Here is a 20,830-nt window from a genome sequence, read left to right on the forward strand (position 1 = left end):
TAGACCAAAGCACCACTCTTCATTCAGATTCCGAAGAACAATTGATGAGAGCCACACTACATAGCTTGCATTCCAATCCAGAGAACTGACTACAATAGGTAACTATGTTCATTGTAGCTCAAGATTTCGGTAGCCCAAGATTTCAACTCTATAAGTAACAAGATCAAGATTTCGGTATCTCTAATTGACTGGAAAATGGACTGTCCATTCATTCTCAGGTTTGCAGATGGTTGCTGCTGCTATCACTGCCAGGGAGATGAGGCAGCAGCAGCTGCTGCTGCTGCTGCTGTAGCAGCTGAGCTGGATGTTGCTGCAGCTGCCGTTGCTGTTGATTCTGATGTGACGGTAGCTGTTGCGGATGTTGAGCTTGGATGTGGAGCCGCTGAAGTTGGTGTGCCGCCAGGAGGGACTGCATCGCTTGATTGTGGTGGTAAAATTGATGGTTTGCTCCGAGTGGAGATGAAACAAGATTCATCATCGGTCCACCATTCGGCAACATCTGACCTGTGGCCAACTTCAGGTGCTGAACCTCTTCTCTCAGTGCCTCATTCAGTGCTACACCAATTAAAAAGAGTTTTCAAAGTGCATATTTTTAATTGTTGAACAGTACAAGGGGAAATCAATGGTTGAAGCAGTTTGATTGGGATGATTTACGGAAAATGAAAGCTACCACCACGAAGGGTTTCATTTTAGGGTTTTTACTGTAGAGTATCCCTATCTCTTGAAATCCTTAAAATGTCCCCCAATTTGATGGTACATAAACAAATCTAATAGATACCTTTAAAAATTCTCGACTCAAATTTTTAGTATTCTTTTATTTATCACTTGTGTCTATTATTTAGGCAGAATGTCAATGTCTATTGTCACTAAGAAACTAAAGGTAACCTAAAAGACATAAGAATTGGGAGAAAGTGAGGAAAAAAACAATCGAGGCAGAATGTGAATGCCTATTGTCACTAAGAAAATAAAAAAAACCTAAGAAAACGTAAGACTAGAGAGAAAGTACGGAAGAAAACAATGTAGAAACAACTTCAGAAAAGGAGACTAAATATGAACAACAGGAATCTACCGAAGAAGTGTATCAGCTATCGTAACAGAGCCATCGTTGGAATTTCATAGTCTTGAGGAAAACTCGGTGCTAAAATTCCCAAAATAGTGTACTTTGCAGTAAAAGTATAAAAAGAGGATTTTTTTTTTCTTTTTGATAACTTTGCCCTTTCGATTGGAACACTATTACTTGGATGCAAAAAAGGAGATATCAATCTACATGCTAATATGGATAGAACAATGATATTCAAAGAAACCACCACCAATCTAGGAGATTCAATGTAATAGCATCAAATCGCATTGCCAGATTTGTGAAAAATGATAAATGTCAGTCAGTCTTGTCAAAAATACAGTTACAATTGGTGCCTTGAATTCTAGAAAATGCAAGTAAATGAAAACAAATACTATCAGGCCATAGGCATGTTAAATTCATTCTTGGATGATGAAATAGGTGAATGACTATTAGATGAATGATAATACCTTAACTTCCCTTCTTAAAAAATGGATGCAAGTATGATAAAATCAAAATTAAATTGAAGAATTTAAATTACAATAGTAACAGAAAAGGCCTCATATGAGATGAGAACCTTACCATCTTGCAAGTGAACCTGCTGCTCCATCGTCTGCAATCGCAGTTTCAGCTCACTATTTTCAGCAGTCAGGCCATTGTTATCTCTCTGTCAGTGGCAAAGACATGTTTGCTGAATGTTTTGCATGTTTCACAGAACTTATGAGGTTCAAATGTCAACTAGCAAAGAATATTGAAACCTGGAAGATTATATACTAAGCCACACTTGGTCAAAGACACAAATTTCATATTCATTTGAAGTATAACTTCATTATTAAATTCAGCTATTTTTCTTGTTATCCATGTGGAAATTAACTTGGTAATCAAATCAAGCTACCTTTTCTAGGCAATCATAAAAAAGGATTGGACAATAAGATCTATATCAACGGGACAAATGTGTTCTACTAATGGTGATATATCCCCTAGATTACAGGAATTATTCATTCTCCAACCTCTCAGAAAATCCACAAATACTCAATAGATGGAGATGAGGCTGCCTAACACTAACTTGTTAAAATGCATAAATGCAAGTACAACCATATAGCTATGTACCAAAATTCTGGCCTAGGTGCCATAATTTTGGCCTCCATAGGTAGGACCACTATTGGGATGAAATTGGAGAAAATCTGCACATCCAAATCCACTAAGTGCTTAGAGGATCTAGAAATGAATCCAATCTGATAAGAGGTTACAAGATCTATAATCTATTCCATATCCAACAATTTAGTTGGATGTACAGTTGGACATCAAATTTTAAGCTTGAAATGATTGACCCCCATCAAGTTGACATGTCTTAGTTTCTCATATTAGTCCTCAAATCTACAGTGGAAACAATTGAAATCAGTCTGAATTTATCAAAAGGAATTGGGAATTCACTGAAATCAGCCAAAACTTAGGCCTCAAATCTGGCCAGATTCGACAATCTCTATGTCCAGCCAGATCTGATTATCTCCAGCACAGATTTAAGTAGCTTGAGAGAAAAAGGAAGCCAACAGAGGAGGAACATCAGGCCACAAGAATAGCTACACTGAGGACTACTTGTGCCTCATTATTCACCTGATCCATGCTACCAGAAAACTAAGGAAAGCAAGAAAGTAGAGAGGGAAGAGATCGATGTTCATGCTAGATGTTTTATTCACTCCTAATGCAGAATATTAAGTATATATTATTTGGTACCAATTTATGACTTATCTGTTATGCTCCCTTGGTTGGTGGTAGGTACAAGGCCCAAGTTAGGCCACCCATGCTTTAATCAGGTAAGTCTGTATCAAGCCATAAATGAGCATGACCTTTTCCTTTTTACAAAAACTGGTTGGCTCAGCATGAGGATTTTGTCAATGTTGAATGTAGGGATGGTCAATGTATGCATCCTAAACTCTGCATGCAGATAGACCATTTATACCTCAAACCCTAGTAAGGAAAGGAGCAATCTTATTGCCAAACTTTGTCATTTAACACAATTCTATTTGTAGCTCATCAAATATATGAGGAATCCCATTGACCCACTATGGCCAATCTCCAGTGTACTATAAGTGGATGACCTAACTGTTATGGCTAAATATCTTCTGCCAGTGTTAGTCATAAACATCTGTCGAATAATGAAATTTGCAAATGAATACCTGCAGCATTGTCAATTGAGCAGACAATGTTGTTGCTTCAGTTTGGAAAGTATGCACCTGTCGCTCGAGCTCTGCGATATATCGCATCTTCCTCTCTTTTGATCTTGCAGCCGATTGCCTGTTTGCCAAAATCCTATAAAAGAAAGCCAAGATTAATCAAGAAAGAAAGCCCTGCTTGAGGTGTCTAAGGGTGAATGCTTCAGCAATTAGTGGCTTTCTTATTGCAGGAAAAGTCAGTTTATAAATATAAAAGTCAACTATGTTGCATAGAAAGCATGTTTGTGCATGGACACCTAATCTGAATAAGATACAACACTGTCCATTGGAATGGTTCTCATGTTGGTTCTAACACATGAGACATTGTGATTAGATGATGTATGTTTCTTCGCTCAGATTGTAGGTTGTTACTAGGCATAGAATAACAACGATATCAAGAACATAGAAAAGGGCAGTTTGTGCACTAAGTTCCCATTAATACTGACTTCAGGAAGTGTAATAACCTAGATTCCCATGAATACTGACTTCAAGAAATGTAATAACCAAGTGCGCTAGTTTGTGCACTAGGTTCCCATGAAGAACATAGATCCAATGGCTGGAAGGCAAGTAAATAAGCATGATAAGGACAAAAGGAAGGTTCCAATTTGAAGATAATAAGAAAAGAATATTTGAATATTTCCTTTGATAATTTAAGTAATGAAGTTAAAAGGGGGGATTAGCATGATCATTGATAAAAAAAAGCACTTCAATTGAAAAAAGTGAGTGGGATTGCGAGTCCTTTAAGAAATCTGAAATGTGGAGTTCCACACCAATCCATTTGACTAACTTTAGTGTAGCATCTATCGCCATGAAGCATAGCACTGCATGCAAGTAAGGAACTCACTGCACAAAATTAAGTCCAAGAGCTGGTGCAGTTAACCTGAGTGGAAATGTTCAGTAACTGAGCATACAACTTCATCAAACATGACAAATATTTCAACACCACGTACCTAATCCATGCTTTATTGCAAACTACTTGAACAAAGTCAAAAGGTACTGCAATTATTATGGAACTAGTTAAACAAATTCTGCAGAAACTACAACAGCTATCTAGAAGAAGGAACAAGCCACAACTACATTAAGGATTTCACAGCCATGGTGAATTTGGCCACTGAAGTTCTATCATTCGCAAATCAAAATATCCACAAAAGATATCAAACAGAGAATAATTGCAAAAATCATAACTGTAGAACAATACAAGCATCGTATGATGGATAATAATTCATCAAAATGAAACAGATGACAGAGATCCAAAGTTTTTGGTGTGTGTTATCTACGTGCTTCATAAATCAGAAGGAATCAGATTTAGCATATGGTGACTGATCTTTGTATCAATAAGTAACACTGAACAATTTAACCATTACGACCAATGGATAGATACCAAGAGAAGTTGTTGATGAGCTCATCAGGAGTAGATGCAACTTGAAGATGTTGATATGGGGTTCATGCACTAAAGATGAACAACACTTGGCTCTTTCGCATTGTTATCTAAAATTTAAGTTGGACATAACTAGTTATAATAAGCATGAAAGAGATAAGATATGTCCTTTTGCTACATAACTTGACAATATGTCACAACCAACAAGATGTTCATAGTAGATGATGATCAAACAACACCAAAAGTCCATCCAAAACTATCGCAAGTGATTTAAGTTGGTGTCAGAATCAGATTCAAGCTGATAGCAATAATTTTCAAGTCATGTGCATTGTCTGAGGGTCATCACAAACTACTAGTTATGTAGATTTAAGAATTCTGTATTTGTGGGTACTAAATATGGTAAGCAAGGCTATATTATGCAAGTGCAATTTGAAGTTATAATCCTGCATATGAAAGTTATATTGGCTACACATACATGAAAGAAGAGAATGCAAACTAGCTAAAACTAAAGCTCACAGGGACTTGGATGGTTCTTGATTCAAGCACATATATTAATCAAATTGAAAGGTATCTTTTTCTAGCACCATAAATTTATTTATGTTCCCTTATATACTTAGGGATAAGCGGTAGCCAAATAGCAAGAAATAGATAAGTGTCCGGATGTAAGATAGCAAATCTCTGGCATCAAAAGAGGTAAAAGTGCATAGCTTAGTAAAATGTTCTACGTGCATTTGGTTTCAATCTCAACCTAAACCTCCAAACTAACAAGTAACATGGGACATAGTCTCATAAATGATATGAAGGAAAAATTGACTTCATTTGGTAAGCAAACCTCTTTGCGCGCTTTGGATCAACAAGAGCCAGTTCGGCGAGTTTTGCAGCTGACATAGCCTTCTTCGCCTCCGCAGTTGATGGCCCTTCGCCACCAGACATCAGTAGCTCTGATTTGATTGCAGTAGAGCCATCCAGAGATTGGCTATGCTGATGCCTTATCCTGAGCTTTTCACTAGAACCCGAGGCCACAATCTCACCCTGAGGAGGAGCCTGAACAGGAGACAATGCAGACCGTGAAGACTCACCGTTGGACAGACCAGCAGTGGCAGCAACAGACCCGAACTTTTCACCATCCATGTACATGGAGACGAGGTCCTCCTCGGCCTCATCGGACAATGACGGCCCATCGTGGGACCCCACGACACCGAGGTCGCTGTCGAAGCTAATATCGTCCGGAAGGCTAAGGATCTCCGAGTGGGCTCGACGATGGCCGGGATTTCTTGGAGGGAAATCAGGCATCCGGCTGACATCGTGGCTGAACAGCCTGCCCTCAGACGGTGCCGGGTGACCGAAATGATCAGAATCCGAAGGTGGCTGAGAAGAAGAAGAGGCCGTGGGCGAGCCAGAGGCGGGGTATCTGGATGAATGGGGCGGTAAACCGACACCATTGCCTCCGTCTCCGCCTCCATCAGGAACTGGCGACTTGTCCATAGCAAAGGTACCGCCTTTCTTCAAGAAACCAATGCAAATCTCGAGAACCAACTTAGAAACACAACCCCGGCGATCAAAGATCTGTGGCTCTTCGAAATCAAAGAAATGTCCTTCCTAATTTGCGGACTCGTCCAAAAATCTGATCTATACAAAGAAAACAAGAAGGCCAAAGCCAATAAAAGAAATCAAAGATTAGCATAAAAACAAATAAAAAATTTGCAATTTTCAGCGAAAGAAGAAGACTTATTGTGATCTAGAAACCCACCAATAATGTACGAGGAAAAAAAGAAGAAGAGATCGAATCAAAAGTGCGATCTTTTCCGCGAAGACGAGCCGTGGGGATGGGTCGCAGATCTGGGGAGTCTAGATGGCACAAAAGGTGGCGGCTTTCAAGCTGATACCAAAAGAACGATCCAATGCAACAAGAACAGGCACAAATCTCCAACGCAACCGCGAATCTGGATCGGTGATGGAAGGCGCGGGAACAATTTATGGATTGGGAGAAGAGAGGAGATAGGAAGGAATGAACGAACGGACGCAAAGATCACTTATTTTTCTCATGGAACAGATCAAAACCTTCGCCGTGGTTTCCTCTTCGCAAGGAATTGATGAACAGATCGGGAGAAGCTTCGCTTGCGGTTCCTCCGATGAGGGGAATAGATATATAGATTGAAGGCTCGATGGAAAGAAGAACTCCGCGAGCGAGCAAAGCATCCTCCAAATTGTCGAGCGCTTCTCATGGCCACAGGGGTGTTCGACGAATGAGCATGTTTATAGGATATCTGCTATGAGATTCGTGGTGAACATCCGAATGAAGGATCCGATGGATCTCGTGAGATCATGAGCGATGACGTGTGAGGCCAAATCCAATAAACTATATTTTCTTTGTGCTTTTACATATCCCTCCTTGCAAATTTTCCAAATAACGTTTTGCCATTATAAATATTAATATACGTCAACTTCTTTTTTATAGAATTCATGTTTAAATATAAATATATTTATATATATATGACCCTATAATATTTTAGTTTTTTTTAATATTTTAAAATATTTTATTAATATAAAAATAATATTAAACATAACTCAACTCACAACCAAACAAAGATTAATCATCAAATTCAAGATATATATACACATATATGTTGAACTAACATTAATCAATTGCAAATACCAAAGTGTATGAGTGCAATGGTAATAAACCTCCTCCAAATTCTCATCACCAATAAGTACAATTAATAAGTATAAATTAGTTCATCAAAAACAAGGAAAAAAAAGAGTTACAAACCATTTAATTCTGCTTCCCATGAGAAATTAAATTAAATAGTGATGGCTATCACTCAAAGACCAAAGAATGACTCTATATACACCCTTAGCATGATCCACTCCAATAACTTGGATCACAGAACAGCATTTCCATACGATAGGATCCCGACACGTGATCCAATGAGTTGAATTCCACAGAAAGAATAGGTTCTGGTCCTCGCCGGCTTCGTGATTCGTGCAGTCCAAGATCTGTCATCACTTCCGACCCGGCCGGCCTCCGGGCGCCGCCGGCGGATGCGGCGCCGCGGCGTGGACGCCGCCGCCGAGAGCGACGGCGGCAGACTCGACGTGGGTGAGGAGGTACTCGTAGATCTTCTTCCGCAGCCGCTGGATGGTCTCCACCGGCACGCCGCTGCTGGGACCCTCGCCGCCCTCTGTTTCCCCCGCTTCCGCCTCCGGCACGGTCTCCCCTTCCCTCCGCTGGCTGCCGATCGCCTCTAGCCAATCGTTCACCTTCTTTAGCTGCGACAGCATTGCGGCCACCTGCTCCCGGTCAGACGGCACCGGCGCGGCCGCGTCGGCATCTAGGAACCGCTCCACGAACTCCAGGAACCATGCCCGCGCATCCTCCCTCAGCGCCCGTGCCAGCTCCGCCCCCTCCTCCAGCCCTGCCCCGCGCTCCCACTCCAGCGGCGGCGGCGGCGGTGGCGCAGTCCCCCGCGCCTTCCCCTTGGTCGCTGACGCCAATGCCGGGGACGGCCTGGGTTTAGACTGAGGGGAGGCCTTCGCGGGAGACGCTGCTGCAGCTGCGGTCTTAGATGGACCCTCGAGGACGACCACCGCCGGAGAGGCCGAGGATGCGGTGGAGGACTTATGGTTGTAGAGGGAGAAGTGGGAGAGGTCGGTGGCGAGGGCGGCGCTGACCCAGGAGGCAGCACGGCGGCGGTTGCCGGTGGAGACTTTGAGGGCATCTTCCGGGATGGCGTCAACGCCTGGGGGTGCGTCCGGTGAGGCTACTGCCGGAGTTTGGGACATAGTCTTGGAGAGGGAGTCGGTGACCATGGCAGCACGGGAAAGGGAGGAGTGGAAGGCAAGGAACTGCTCGACGGCCGGCTGCGGGTTGTCTTCCTTAGCAGTGGCACTCAGCTCCGCATACATACTGTGAGTGGAACAAAGAAACAAGCAATCAATGGAGTATGTTGATGGCAGCACACTACAAAGATCATCTCCTGCACCCCGAGGGGAGGAGAGAGAGAAGAAACAGCAGTTGGAAGATGACAAGCACATCAATCTATGGCAAATCTTACGATCAGCAACTACTTGTCTGACACAGAAGAAGAAACTACATATCCACAATGCATAGATTTACATTACAAGAACAAGAAGTCAGTTGTTTCTATGGAGCTTTTGGGATGAAGTATATCTATCTACACTTGTCATTCTAATATAATCTTACTTGCTTTCTCTATCTTCTGAACCATCTCGCTTGCCTTACTGACGATGCATTTAGTTCTTCAGCTGGTACATATAGTTTACATACAGAAGGATATCGGCAGAAAAATTATGAGAACAATTGAATTATAATTAAAGATCAAAACTGAAACCAAAGATATGAGTTGTCTAAAAATCCAGTCCCAAGTTTCTGATAGAATGGATTCCTTAAACTCAAACAGGACTAGAAAGACCTCCAAGTCACCATGCAACAGCTGGTTTCTCCAAGATCAGTAAATGAGATCACCTACACAGCTGGGGCTCAACTTAGAGCAGATCTAGAATGCCAAAAGGCCATTTGGTATGCCTGAGGAGGCATCCTTGGCCAAGGTCTAGGGAATCTTGATAACTTTGAGAAATGATGCTTAGTATACACCTCCATAGAATTGTTTGCTGCATATATATTTATGTATAATGCACAATCTTCCAAACCAGTAGGTATATGATTATCTACCGATTTACTGCAGGAGAGTAAACTAACTGCTAATATGAAACTCTATGAACAATAGTTCCTTAGTGACAAGTTTAGAATGTTGGACACTATCTTTGCACTCAAAGCTTCTTCTTTTTTTTTTCTTTTATTTAAAATCCTAAGAAGAATGATTTGCTCTCTCATAATGGTTATGACAAATTGTTTGTGAAATCATCTCAAGGTCCCCTTCTCAAATTCATGGAAGTGCACAAACTTTTAGGTTGTACTTATTCTTCAGTATCTAAGAATGAGAGTAATCAAGATTGGGATTCTGCCAGAGCCTAGCAGGTTTCACTCGGGCGTCAACATGATTTCATTGTCAAAGCAGACCTCCATTGACATCGCTATATCTGTTCTCATAACATGTTCAAGGGAAATCTTACTATAAAACCTGTCACTCTTTCCCACGATGTATATAAAGCTAAAGCCACAGAAACCAACGGCACGATGCCTAGGAAGTTTCCCTACCGATGATAATATAAATGATGAAAAAGGGAAAACTTCAGCCTACTAAGTGTTCAATATCCTTTCACGCTAACACAATTTAGCAATCTTGCACATTTATTTGCATTTAGACACAAATCATAGCTTTTCAGTCCTAACGATGTCAGACTTGAATCAGTGTTAAGCATAGCACTGATAACAGGAGAGAGAAAAAAACAGAGAATTTTACAGAGTAGCTTCTAAATCTTCACGTGAAGATTATACATACAGATCTAACAAATATGATCACCAATAAGCTAATGTCAATCTGAAACTAAGAAAACCCAAAGAACCTCACAATTGACCGTAAATGTAATGAGTGAAATTACCATTTCAAGATGGTTGATCAGCAAACCTGATAGTAAATGAAACTAAAAGAAACCGTACAATGTTAACAAAAAGCAGTTAATGACTTGTTACTGTAACATTTGCTCGAATAGTTTTCATGGAAAAGCTTATGAAGCAGTTAATATTTTAATCTCCCGATGATCAAGAAACTTGTCATGGTACAGTTCATCAAAACAATATTATCATGTGAGAAATTCATCAATAATTATTCTAAAATACAATGGGAAGCATTCCGTCACAAATTCATGTTAAATGCACATATGCCACAATTTAAGATAAAAATATAAAGCATATTTTCTAAATACAAAACTATATCATAATGAAAAAAAGAATATACAAGCAGCAACTCTACATAACATATAACAAAATATCTTTATGATAAACAGAGATCTTGATGGCCAAAATATAGTCTGTATAATAAAAATCACAACAGCATTTGAGGGTAATTACCTCAGGCACCGAATCAAGCTCTCTGCAGCACCGGCTTCTTGAATAGCCTCAATAGCAGCCAGTTGTGCTGCGTCCCTATACTTCAAAAGCTCCTAAAAATTACAAATTATTTGTAAGCCCTAACTGAGATTCTTTTATTCCTAAAATTATCTGGACATGGTTGTCCAGAGGGGATGGTTGATAAGTTGGCCTCCTGGCACATAAGCAGTGCCTAAGTGACACTCGGGTGGGTAACATATGTGAAAGCCTGATCATAACTTCACATAAGATGGACAATTTTTGTTTATGGCTAGAATAGCCCTTTCCAAAATATAAAGTAATAAGTTCAGTTTGAAACAGCCAACAATATAGCTGATAACTTGTTTTATACATCAATAAAGACAGAAAAGGGCTTTTAAAGAAGACATACAAATTTGGGAACATGTAACAACCACTAATATAAGGAATCTAATTTTGTCAGATCGAGTAATAATAGAAGCAACTAAGTTTGTCATATCAAATAATATTAGCACGAAACATACCTTTCCTAGTTTTGCCAAAGATGATGGAAGAGTTTGCCAAGAAACACTACCATCTGTCCATTTTCTGTTAGAAGGAACAACTTTGACTAAGTTTACAAGATTTAGACCATTAGTGGTCTCTGAAGATTTCCTTAAGACAGGAGGCCGATGTTTAACTGTTTTATCAGAATCTTCTGCAGCAGCACTAACAATGCCTTTCTTCACAGGAGTTTGAATCTTGCTGTCATCCTTAGGTAACAGTTTCTCATTTGTTGATGACTTTTGTCGAGGAGCCTGCAAGTTAGAAAACAATAAACAAATGCAAGGGACCCAAGGAAAATACTATCCACTACAAATATCCAGAAAATAAGTACAACTAACTTCCATCGGCTCTTATGTTTTGGGTGATGTAATGGTGCACAGATTGGTGATCATATCTTGGAACTCTATAAACATCGATTGCCATTCTTATCTAAAATAATATCTGCAAGATTGCCTTCATCATTTTACTGTGCAACCCAAAAGTTACACACGAGAAATCCACTTATGTTCTATGGAGATGCAGATGATACCAGTTAATTAATAGACAAAGTTTCCACCGGTGGGACTTCTACGTAAGCAGAGAGATTATGATAATCAAAACATCAGAATCTTTTCCTCATAAAAGTAGCTTTACATGTTTATTTCTACTATAAAAGATGCAAGAAAACAGATATGGCAACAGGCTTTAGTAAACCCACAATATACTGGAGATCAATAACAACTGACAAAAATATATAGAGATATGAATTATGATCAATTCAGAAAATAAACTCACAGAAGTGCTCCTAGATTCAGATCTTCTCTCAAGTTTGGCTGCTTTTAAGGTAGAACTATCTCTGCCCTTGGATTCCATATGCCCCTCCCAGCTCTTTCTCAAAGCTTTGGGTCCTAACTCAATGCTCGGCACCAAATTTCCCAAGAAGTTCCCCGTAGAAGACTTCCTACCAGCAGTGGTCACTTTCAAGACAGAAGCTGCCTTCTCCAACAGACCCATTCTTGAAGTTGCTGGCTTCTCTAGACCTTTGGCTCGTGCGTGCTTCTTGACTTCATTGGAGAACTTCTCAAATGATCCAGGCAAAGAATAGACACTTGTTGGAGATGAAGGTATTGTTCTTGAGATCATTGATTTTGACCTTGCAGTGACTGCAAATTTCTTCTCCGATTTGCCTTTGACCAGTTGTTTTGAGAGTACAGAGCTTGACTTGGTAAGTGAAGACTTTTTCTTTTCCACCTCCTGGGCTTTAATGTTTGACTTGGAAATCCCCAATTTGCTCTTTTCGCTTTCAGAAGATGTGCTACTGTTATACTTTGAGTCATTGGATGGCTTCGGTTTCTCAGCATTAAGGAAATTAAGAGAACTGGTGGCGACGAGATCCTCAGGATTCCCAACACATTGATGACGACCAGGAAGTGGCCTCACACCCTTAAGAATCGGCACAGGAGAGCCTGCCTCGAGGCGATCTACATGAATGAATTGGCCTAGCTGTATCTTATCACTCAAGATGAGGTCATTGTGCTCATCGGACAGGTAAACATATGTTGCATGGGAAGAATCAGAGACCTTAAGATAAAAGCCTTTGTTGGTGAAGAGATCACTTCCAGCAAGGGCAGGAACAATACTCGCAACCTGGAGGAGGGATGACCGATGCTCTCCCGCAACCTTAACATCAGTATTCATGTGCTGGAGGAGCTTGATGAGCACACCTGGGACCAGTGAAGCCATTTGCCGCAATCCAAAAGCACATTACTCTGCAAGAAAGTAGAGAAATTTCAAATTTTGCTTATAGAAAAAATGCACATTGTATTAACTAGTCTTTTGGCCTTAACGTGGGATGCTATTCTGAATATTCTGGATCTGAGTTATGAAAGTGATGGAACTCATGACTTGTTACCAGTCTTTATCAGTATGTAGGGATTTCTGACCTGTTTGGGTGGAGAGAAATGAAACTTGCAAGAGAGAAATGGAGAGAAGCAGAAGACATTGGGGAGAACTCATTAGTCACAACAAGCACTGATGTACAAGAAAGACTCAATGAACCTAATTTGGAATGCAGATCACCAAAGATTGAAATGTTGAAAGTGGCATTTCACACTATGGAAAGAACACATCTTGCAGTTACATAATTAGGTTATCAGTAAGTATTACTGTTTCTATGGAAAAGAGAGTGAGCAAACACCCTTTGTTTTGCAGACACAAAACTTCAGAGATCACAACTTTCATCATGCCATTAATCAGAAAGTAAATCGAGACATTCCAATCCATGAACTGAATAATGCAGGCTTCCAGTGAAAGCAGATAGCTACAGTCTAAAGAGAGCAATATGCGGGGAGTTGAGGCATTGAACACCAGAGACTTCAGTAGCAAGGTGAAGAGAAGCGCCCGCAAAGCATACTCGTTCACGCACTGGAAAGAGCCAATACAACGAAGGGAAAGAAGACATCAAACAGAGGCGATGGTGAAAGAAAAAGAAGAAATCAATTTAGATGAAACAGCACAAGCTGGCTCTTGAGATCCAAAAAGAAAACACCCAATCTGGAATCAGAAACCATTTCCATTGGATCAACAACTCAGTTGTAAGTTCTTGCTCAAGGAAAAGATGCAATCTTTCAACAAGTTCGACATCTTTTATCCCAAATCCAACAACAAAGGAGAAAGAAAGAAACGGACTTTGCAGATCTCAAGGACGAAAACCCATGCAATCAATCAACAAAGAAAAAGAAACTCTTTTCTTTCATTTCACCAATCCGAGGAGAAAAAAGGCCGCCGCCCCCCAACAAAAACCAACCTTTGTACGAACTCGGGAGGAAAGCTCGCACGACGGGAGCCGAGGAGCCGGAGACGGACCAAAGAAGGCGATTCCTTTCCGCAATCTTCTCGTGGAGGAACCGATCAACCTGCTGTCCCGGAGCTTGATGGGTGGAAAAGAACCTAAAGATTCACAACACGAATCCCGTGGGACACAGTGGCTCAAAGGGGGAAGATGAGCATAAATCGATCTTATTCCCCGTGGCGTGATACGACCAAAGGAAGGATCTTTTGGGGTGGATCACTGCGCTCTCGTACTGCGATGAAGCTAATCTGCAATCGATCACATGCCCGAATGAGGAAGCGAGAACAACAGGGGTCAAGCAGTGCCTCGGACACACAACCCAACCTGCCTTGAAGGGAGTTAATTGGCCCCTCTCTCTCTCTTTCTCTCTGTCTCTGTTTCTGTATATGGGGAGCAGTGATTGATGGGCAGAGCAGTAACAGAAGGCTGACACAACTCAAAGGTTTTCTGGAACTGATTCCTTGTGCTCTCCCATTCCAAGGAAAAGCTGCTTGCACATTAATTACAAGTTAAAAGATGACAGAGAGAGAGAGAGAAGAAGAAGAAGAAGAAGAAGAAGAAGAAATATTGGATTTTTTTCTGAATTTTATTTAAGATAATTATTTGTGGAATGAGAGGTGGATGAAGTGTCACTCCATCACATTGGTTGAGATATCAGCTTGGGAGCCTTCTCTTCTCACTCATGCCAATGACATAACAGAGACAAAACAAGAAGGTGGTGAGGAAGGAAGAGAAAAAGGAAAACAAAAGGATTTTTTGAATTTGTTTTAGGATTAATTATTTGTGGAATAAGTTGTAGAGAAAGGATCAGTGTAGCTCTCTGATGTGCCAAGTCACCAAAATCACAAAATGGATTTTGTTATTTTACCTGAGATTTTTATCCCAAAATCCAATATGATTTTTTCTTTAATAAAAAATTTGATTGGATTATAATGAATCTCAAAAGTTTAAATTATTAAGAAATGATACAACATATTTATGTATTCTAACATCTCCCATGTAAAAGCTGATTTATGTTTGACATAAAAAATTTTACCCAAAGAAAAATATTCTATAAATATGATGAAATATCAAATAAAATAGCATGAGATAGATGCATGCTTCGAACTCATGATCGACTCTAATATCATTGATAAAGATTTTGATGACATTTTTTTATAACAATTTGTATTTAGAGTTTTTGCCAAAAAAAAAATTTCGGATGGATGATTTGGGACCCTTTATGAATGTAATATATAATTATTTCATCGTGGATAGTTACATTGAATCATCAGATATTATTCGAACATGAAGACCTACCTGAATAGTTCAGTGATATCATAAACATTATGTGCTAAGAAAGTATTGTGTTGAATATGATTAAGCGTCGACACGTAAGATTTATTAGACATCCATATAAGATATTTTTCATTATTATTATTATTATTATTATTGTTATTATTATTATTATTATTATTTATGAGTTTAAACATTCCAAGGGAGAAGAGAGAGAAAAGACACATTTTCTTGTGAGTTCTTTTTTTTTAATTTGATGATGATTGGTGTGGCATTATTTAATGATGCAATGCAATGCGATGCGATGGTAGCTCAGTGTGTGAGGGAGGGGTTGCATGGCATGTCGGCAGCAGCCGATGCCGGCAAGAAATGACCGCCAGCTTGGTGGCGGTGAGGATACCTTGCGACGGGAACCCCATGCGGCTGAACCTGTGCGGGGCGAGACGGGAGGGGTCAGTGTACCAGAGAGTGACGGGATCTCCTCTATGATCAGAATTATACTGCTGTGAGTTGGAATGTGCATGCATTAGACTTTCCCATTGGACACAACTGGCATGCATCTTATTCTCACTGGATTCTCTTGCATGTGTTTTTGCTTTTTTGTTTTTGTTAGGGTAAACATTGTTTTCATTATTTTCTTTTTTCATAGATCTGGTACAAGAGATACACTGCACCATATGCCATGAAGATTATTGTTTATTGAGGTATTTTATTTTATTTAATACCTTTCTTGTACAAGTAATATAAAAATTCAACCCTAAACCCTAATAATGAGATTCAGATGTTTAGATAAGGTATGATGTATTATTGTCTGAGAACAAAGAAATGAGAGTTTTGTCAGACAACATTCCCTACTAAATGTAGATGACACAATAGGTTAATCACAAGCTGCACAAAGCACTAAAAAGCCATACACCAAAAGGGTGATTCCTAATAATGTGTTCCAATAGACAACAAGCAAGAGAGAGAGAGGGGAAAAAAGCCTTTGGAAGGCAGTAGTGTAAAAGGCTGCTGAACAAAGCTCACTACTTCTCTCTCTCTCTCTATCTTTCTATCCAAATTTGTGTGACTGGGGCAGATGTTGCAGTCATTCTATGTATGTAAACTTCATATCTAGATCTGACCAAATTTTGACTTTGCACAAGTTGGATTCTACCTTTGGCCATTCCCTGTCTGCTAAATGGACATGCTCTAATAGGAGTGACAACTGCCTCATCTAAAGGAATGGACCCACCTCACATGTGAGTGAAACCTCACTTGGTCAGAACTTTCTTCTAATGTGTGCTCTTACTCATCCTAAGCACTCTTCATATGTACTTCATCCTATTCTTGACCAAACAGAAAAGAAAATTCCCCAAATAAAGAATTGATTATATTGGTGAAGATTAGACTCCAGACAGTAGCCCAATCATTTTGAGTGAAGAGATGAAAATGCTTGGAAAAATATAATTTTAATCCTTCCATAATTACCAACCATATATATTCCACAATAATGTGGGATATTATTGATCTCCATTAAACCTCATATTGACTGACATCTGATGCACTGAAACTATTAATCTCAAAAATTATGTTACTCACAAGATCATATCTTTCTCCTTTTCTTTCTACTTCTATTATAAACATGGTATTAGATATCATTAAGCAGTGAGCTGCTTCACTGTCATACCACTTCACATGATTGAATACCACTGTCATATTAGATAGTCATATAAATTTGTAATAAGATGCCAAAAATATGGATCAAAGAGGTGGGGGTGGAATATGTGGAGTCCCCAATCTGAAGTCCCCAAATCTTCGATAAACCAATAAAGATCACCAAAATGCAATCATCTTAAAAAGATGAGAGAGGAAGAGAGAAAAATGTAAGACAGGGATTGTTTACTTGTTCAAGCGAAATTTACTCTAATTTATCTAAAGACCAAGCCCCAGTGACATATGACTGCACCCGACCCAATTGACTGATGGACTCAATACTACAAACTGATTAACCAACCCAAAACAAGACAAATAAATCAATGGATGGACTAAAGCCAAATATATTAAAATAATGCCAGACTTTCCAGATTGGAATTACATTTTGTCCAGTATGACATAAGATTCATCAAACCAACTTCTCGTAATGATTATAACATGCAGCATGCAAATACTGAAATATAGGCAATAAATTGGAGCAAATGATATAATTAGGATCTCATACCAATATCAAAACTCGTTTACTACCAGCATTCCTCAAACATTCAGAGTAGATAATAGTTGATATATAGAACTGAAGTCATAATTGGGAAAACAAGAGGAATGAATTCAGCCACTGTTCAGAAACCTCACTAACAAGCTGAAGCTTCAATCTCAAACTTCTTGGATGCTCAGACCTGCAACATTACACATGACAAATCAATATATGCACTCAACTTATTACTTCTCAAGAGGATTTCTTACTTGAACAAATATTTGAACAATTATCACATCCATAACATTTTTCAAAGAGCTGTGAGATATGGACCCTACAGTTTTCTGATACATTAGGTAATAAAATAAACTAGAAACAAAATCAACCATCTCTCTCTCTCTCTCTCTCTCTCTCTCTCTCTCTCTCTCTCTCTCTCTCTCTCTATATATATATATATATATATATATATATATATATATGTTTCATTTTCTTTCCACATTTTTTACACCCTACAGCTTCTTGGACAAAACCATAAAGCAATATGAGGCAATCATAACTTGTATATATTTTTAAAAATTTGATGCCAGAAGGCAACACTTGTAAGCTTTTTTTTTTTTTGCGATACAGCTGGTTGATAATAATATTTGCCTAAAGTCCACAACCAAAGACTCTCAATCCTTATATCAAAGGGTGCATTTATACAACTCTTTGGTCACAAACCTTAGGTAGACATTTTCAGATCTTTCTAGCTTCTGGACATCCACCCCATCCATAAAGATTACTGTTCTACAAACAGCTAACTATTTACAGTGCTTGCTAATAGCATTTTTTAAATATCACTAGGAGGTGAAAGCATCCATGCCCCTAGTCATACCAACAGTTAGCTGGTTGTTCCAGCAATAAAGATCCATTGCTTCATAAAATCTGAACAAGCATAGCAAGACAGTGTCGATCACAGATTTTAATTTTGATCATAACAGTCAACAGGGCCGGGTATTTTTTTGGTCCAACCATGGACCAGTACATGAAGTAAACAATTTCACCTGGTCCAATAAAAACACCGAGCTTGCTGCGGGAAGCGAAACAATAACAAGAGATGGGTGATGATATGATGATTGGCATGGGTACCATACCCATCCAGCTCTCGATGGATATTGTAACCATACTGAGATTTTAATACTTCAGGTAGATATCTTAATGAAGCTCCAGATATGGTTAGACATAAGGTGCCAACCAGTATCAAACTTCAATTAAGCCTATCAATTAGGCCAATTACAGAAAATGCCCTTTCAAAGACATAAATAACATATTTTCACCTATCCATGATAATTCTTCATATCAACTAAAACGAAGCATATATTGTTCAATTGCATAAAAAATTCAATTCAATAGTAGATGGATTTTTCATGTTGCTAGAAATATGATTATGTTGTATTAGTGGTAGTAACATTGAGGACAAATATGTATAATCTAGTAAAATAATTTGCACATGAACAGGAAGATGTATAAATGTGTGTATAAATGTGATTACATGTTTCCGGAGGAATGATGATGACTCACTCAGTTGGGACCAATAAGGATTTAATGACAGATTTTTTAATAGTATTTTCCTCAACAGTGATCAATGGCAAGAATGAACTCATTTAGTCCAACCTCAATAGACCAAAATAATGGCTTGTTCTAGTGTCTGTGTCAATAGCTAACAAAAGATGCAGCTTATGCTTATTGCAGTTTAATATTATATAGAAACAACCTTCACAAAACAAAATTGTGCCCACACATGCTACTAGGAAAGATAATTTTGAAATTTGACACCTGATTCATGTAAATTATTTGCATGGCAAATAGACTTTGTACTAGATGAAATTTGATCCACATATAAATGATACTAAAAAGACATAAAGATATAATATTCTGATTCATATACATGCATCATTCGGCAAATAGATATTTCATATGCTCTTTGAGCATTTGTCTGCTTCTGCCGTGCTGAACTGTGTACTTAGATGTAAATGACAATTCCACAATCTCATAAAAGAATGACACAAACAAAGACTTAATATGAACAATGAATACGCTACCACATACCCGGAGGAAGCGATTGCTTCAACTTGTTTGCCTTCTCGGAGTCAAACACACACAACGTATAGAGGTACTTGGCGCAGCGGACCTTGAATTTGACAACATCCTTGCTCCTCTTTATTTTCACGGAACGCGCATCTTTCCTCCGCGCTGTGAGGAGGAAATCCTTAATCTCATGAATCTGCTTCGGCTGTGAACACCCGAAAACAAAAATTACGGTTTGAGCTTAAAATTAATTAACAATTAGCACAACTTAAAGCGATCGGGAAGAAGGACCAAACCACAACCAAACAGAAGAAGGATGACTTCAGATGAACTCAAAACGACCAAACTTAGATCTTTATAACAAATGAGACTTCAAAGCCAAATGCACAGAGAACAATCGAACGGGAAGGAATACAGTCTCTCAGAAGAATCGCACGAGACATCAAATTTACGGGATGAATCAACAAAACAACTACAATGATTCATTAATCCGACAGATCGTGACTATCAGTACTCTAAAACTGGAACTAAAGGTATTAGAAGAAGTACCATCTCGATATAATGATCAGAGGGAAAAACGGTCGTCTCTCCACCTCTCACCCGTTCACTGAAAACCCTAGAACGTTGGGGGAACCAGCGTCGGCTAATATATGGCGACGAACAACCCTAATTTTCTCAATGGAGTTATTTACATGGATGCCCTTCAAACTTTGGTCCGCTACAACGGACCGAAACCGAATCCATCGGTTTAAGTTCCTAAGGATCGGGAGCGACAATACGGTTCGGTCGGGTCCGACTCAGGTTTGATCTTGGTCCTAATTGAATCATTGAAAAGGTTGAACCGGAGCCAATGCACTCGGGATTGATCGGGTTAGGTTTATATCGACAATGATTAATGCATGCCTACATATATATATATATATATATATATATATATATATATATATATATATATATATATATATATATCAGTTGGTTTAAGTTGTTTCTTTTAGGGAAAAAAGACATAGTTAACCACCTTAAGAGGGTAAACACTGATTGGTAAAATTTCATTCAAGGAGCTCATTTCCTCAGTCAAAACAAGATCATGCTACAAGAATTTATATTATTTCCTTTTTCTCTTTGTGGATAATATACCAAAGGGAATATTAAGTAAGCTGTTCGACATGATAACCGGCATAAACGGACGAATGTATCTTATGGACTTTATTCACAGCCGCCAGTATGAATAAAAAGAGGCACCCAATAATTCAAACGTATAAATCAGAGAAGAAATTTCATGCAAACCATGTTACAACAACCAGA

The 20,830-nt window shown here is 39.0% G+C and overlaps 3 protein-coding genes across 7 annotated transcripts; all 3 read right to left on the minus strand.

Moving 5' to 3' along the window:
• On the minus strand, nucleotides 1-6,867 carry LOC135674594 (transcription factor RF2a-like). 3 transcript variants are annotated; one of them, XM_065184583.1, is made up of 6 exons: nucleotides 6,710-6,867; nucleotides 6,399-6,591; nucleotides 5,481-6,277; nucleotides 3,235-3,367; nucleotides 1,640-1,724; nucleotides 1-555 (listed from the first exon to the last, which is right to left on the minus strand). In XM_065184583.1, exons 3-6 carry the CDS (start codon nucleotides 6,131-6,133, stop codon nucleotides 215-217), a joined length of 1,212 nt encoding a protein of 403 aa, XP_065040655.1. In that variant the 5' UTR covers nucleotides 6,134-6,277; nucleotides 6,399-6,591; nucleotides 6,710-6,867; the 3' UTR covers nucleotides 1-214. The 3 variants fall into 3 exon arrangements, with proteins under 3 accessions (XP_065040655.1, XP_065040654.1, XP_065040653.1); XM_065184582.1 differs by having other exon boundaries at nucleotides 5,481-6,272; nucleotides 6,399-6,867; XM_065184581.1 differs by having other exon boundaries at nucleotides 6,399-6,867.
• Nucleotides 6,868-7,313: 446 nt separating this feature from the next.
• On the minus strand, nucleotides 7,314-14,689 carry LOC135674595 (uncharacterized). 3 transcript variants are annotated; one of them, XM_065184586.1, is made up of 6 exons: nucleotides 14,342-14,689; nucleotides 13,969-14,261; nucleotides 11,958-12,931; nucleotides 11,162-11,434; nucleotides 10,641-10,732; nucleotides 7,314-8,555 (listed from the first exon to the last, which is right to left on the minus strand). In XM_065184586.1, the coding sequence occupies exons 3-6, from the start codon at nucleotides 12,903-12,905 to the stop codon at nucleotides 7,652-7,654; spliced, it is 2,217 nt and encodes a 738-aa protein (XP_065040658.1). In that variant the 5' UTR covers nucleotides 12,906-12,931; nucleotides 13,969-14,261; nucleotides 14,342-14,689; the 3' UTR covers nucleotides 7,314-7,651. The 3 variants fall into 3 exon arrangements, with proteins under 3 accessions (XP_065040658.1, XP_065040657.1, XP_065040656.1); XM_065184585.1 differs by having other exon boundaries at nucleotides 14,338-14,689; XM_065184584.1 differs by having other exon boundaries at nucleotides 13,969-14,689.
• A 2,767-nt stretch (nucleotides 14,690-17,456) lies between these two features.
• On the minus strand, nucleotides 17,457-20,215 carry LOC135674596 (large ribosomal subunit protein eL38z/eL38y-like). The gene is made up of 3 exons (XM_065184587.1): nucleotides 20,075-20,215; nucleotides 19,547-19,730; nucleotides 17,457-17,660 (listed from the first exon to the last, which is right to left on the minus strand). The coding sequence occupies exons 1-3, from the start codon at nucleotides 20,075-20,077 to the stop codon at nucleotides 17,638-17,640; spliced, it is 210 nt and encodes a 69-aa protein (XP_065040659.1). The 5' UTR covers nucleotides 20,078-20,215; the 3' UTR covers nucleotides 17,457-17,637.
• Between the last annotated feature and the right edge of the window lie 615 nt (nucleotides 20,216-20,830).

Source organism: Musa acuminata, chromosome BXJ1-5 (genome assembly GCF_036884655.1).
Source record: "Musa acuminata AAA Group cultivar baxijiao chromosome BXJ1-5, Cavendish_Baxijiao_AAA, whole genome shotgun sequence".
Classification (NCBI taxonomy): Eukaryota; Viridiplantae; Streptophyta; class Magnoliopsida; order Zingiberales; family Musaceae; genus Musa; species Musa acuminata.

Bases quoted from the DNA above. Each gene is read 5' to 3' on its own strand.
- LOC135674594 (XM_065184583.1), bottom strand. From the start codon at position 6,133: ATGGACAAGTCGCCAGTTCCTGATGGAGGCGGAGACGGAGGCAATGGT. The intron at 3,368-5,480 runs GTTTGCTTACCA...TTTCTTTTATAG, and splicing joins GATCCAAAGCGCGCAAAGAG to GATTTTGGCAAACAGGCAAT. The intron at 1,725-3,234 runs GTATTCATTTGC...TGCCACTGACAG, and splicing joins CTCAATTGACAATGCTGCAG to AGAGATAACAATGGCCTGAC.
- LOC135674595 (XM_065184586.1), bottom strand. From the start codon at position 12,905: ATGGCTTCACTGGTCCCAGGTGTGCTCATCAAGCTCCTCCAGCACATG. The intron at 11,435-11,957 runs GTGAGTTTATTT...TCTAACTTGCAG, and splicing joins CTGAATCTAGGAGCACTTCT to GCTCCTCGACAAAAGTCATC. The intron at 8,556-10,640 runs GTAATTACCCTC...TTCCACTCACAG, and splicing joins AGCTTGATTCGGTGCCTGAG to TATGTATGCGGAGCTGAGTG.
- LOC135674596 (XM_065184587.1), bottom strand. The intron at 17,661-19,546 runs GTATGTGGTAGC...GTAATGTTGCAG, and splicing joins GAAGCAATCGCTTCCTCCGG to GTCTGAGCATCCAAGAAGTT.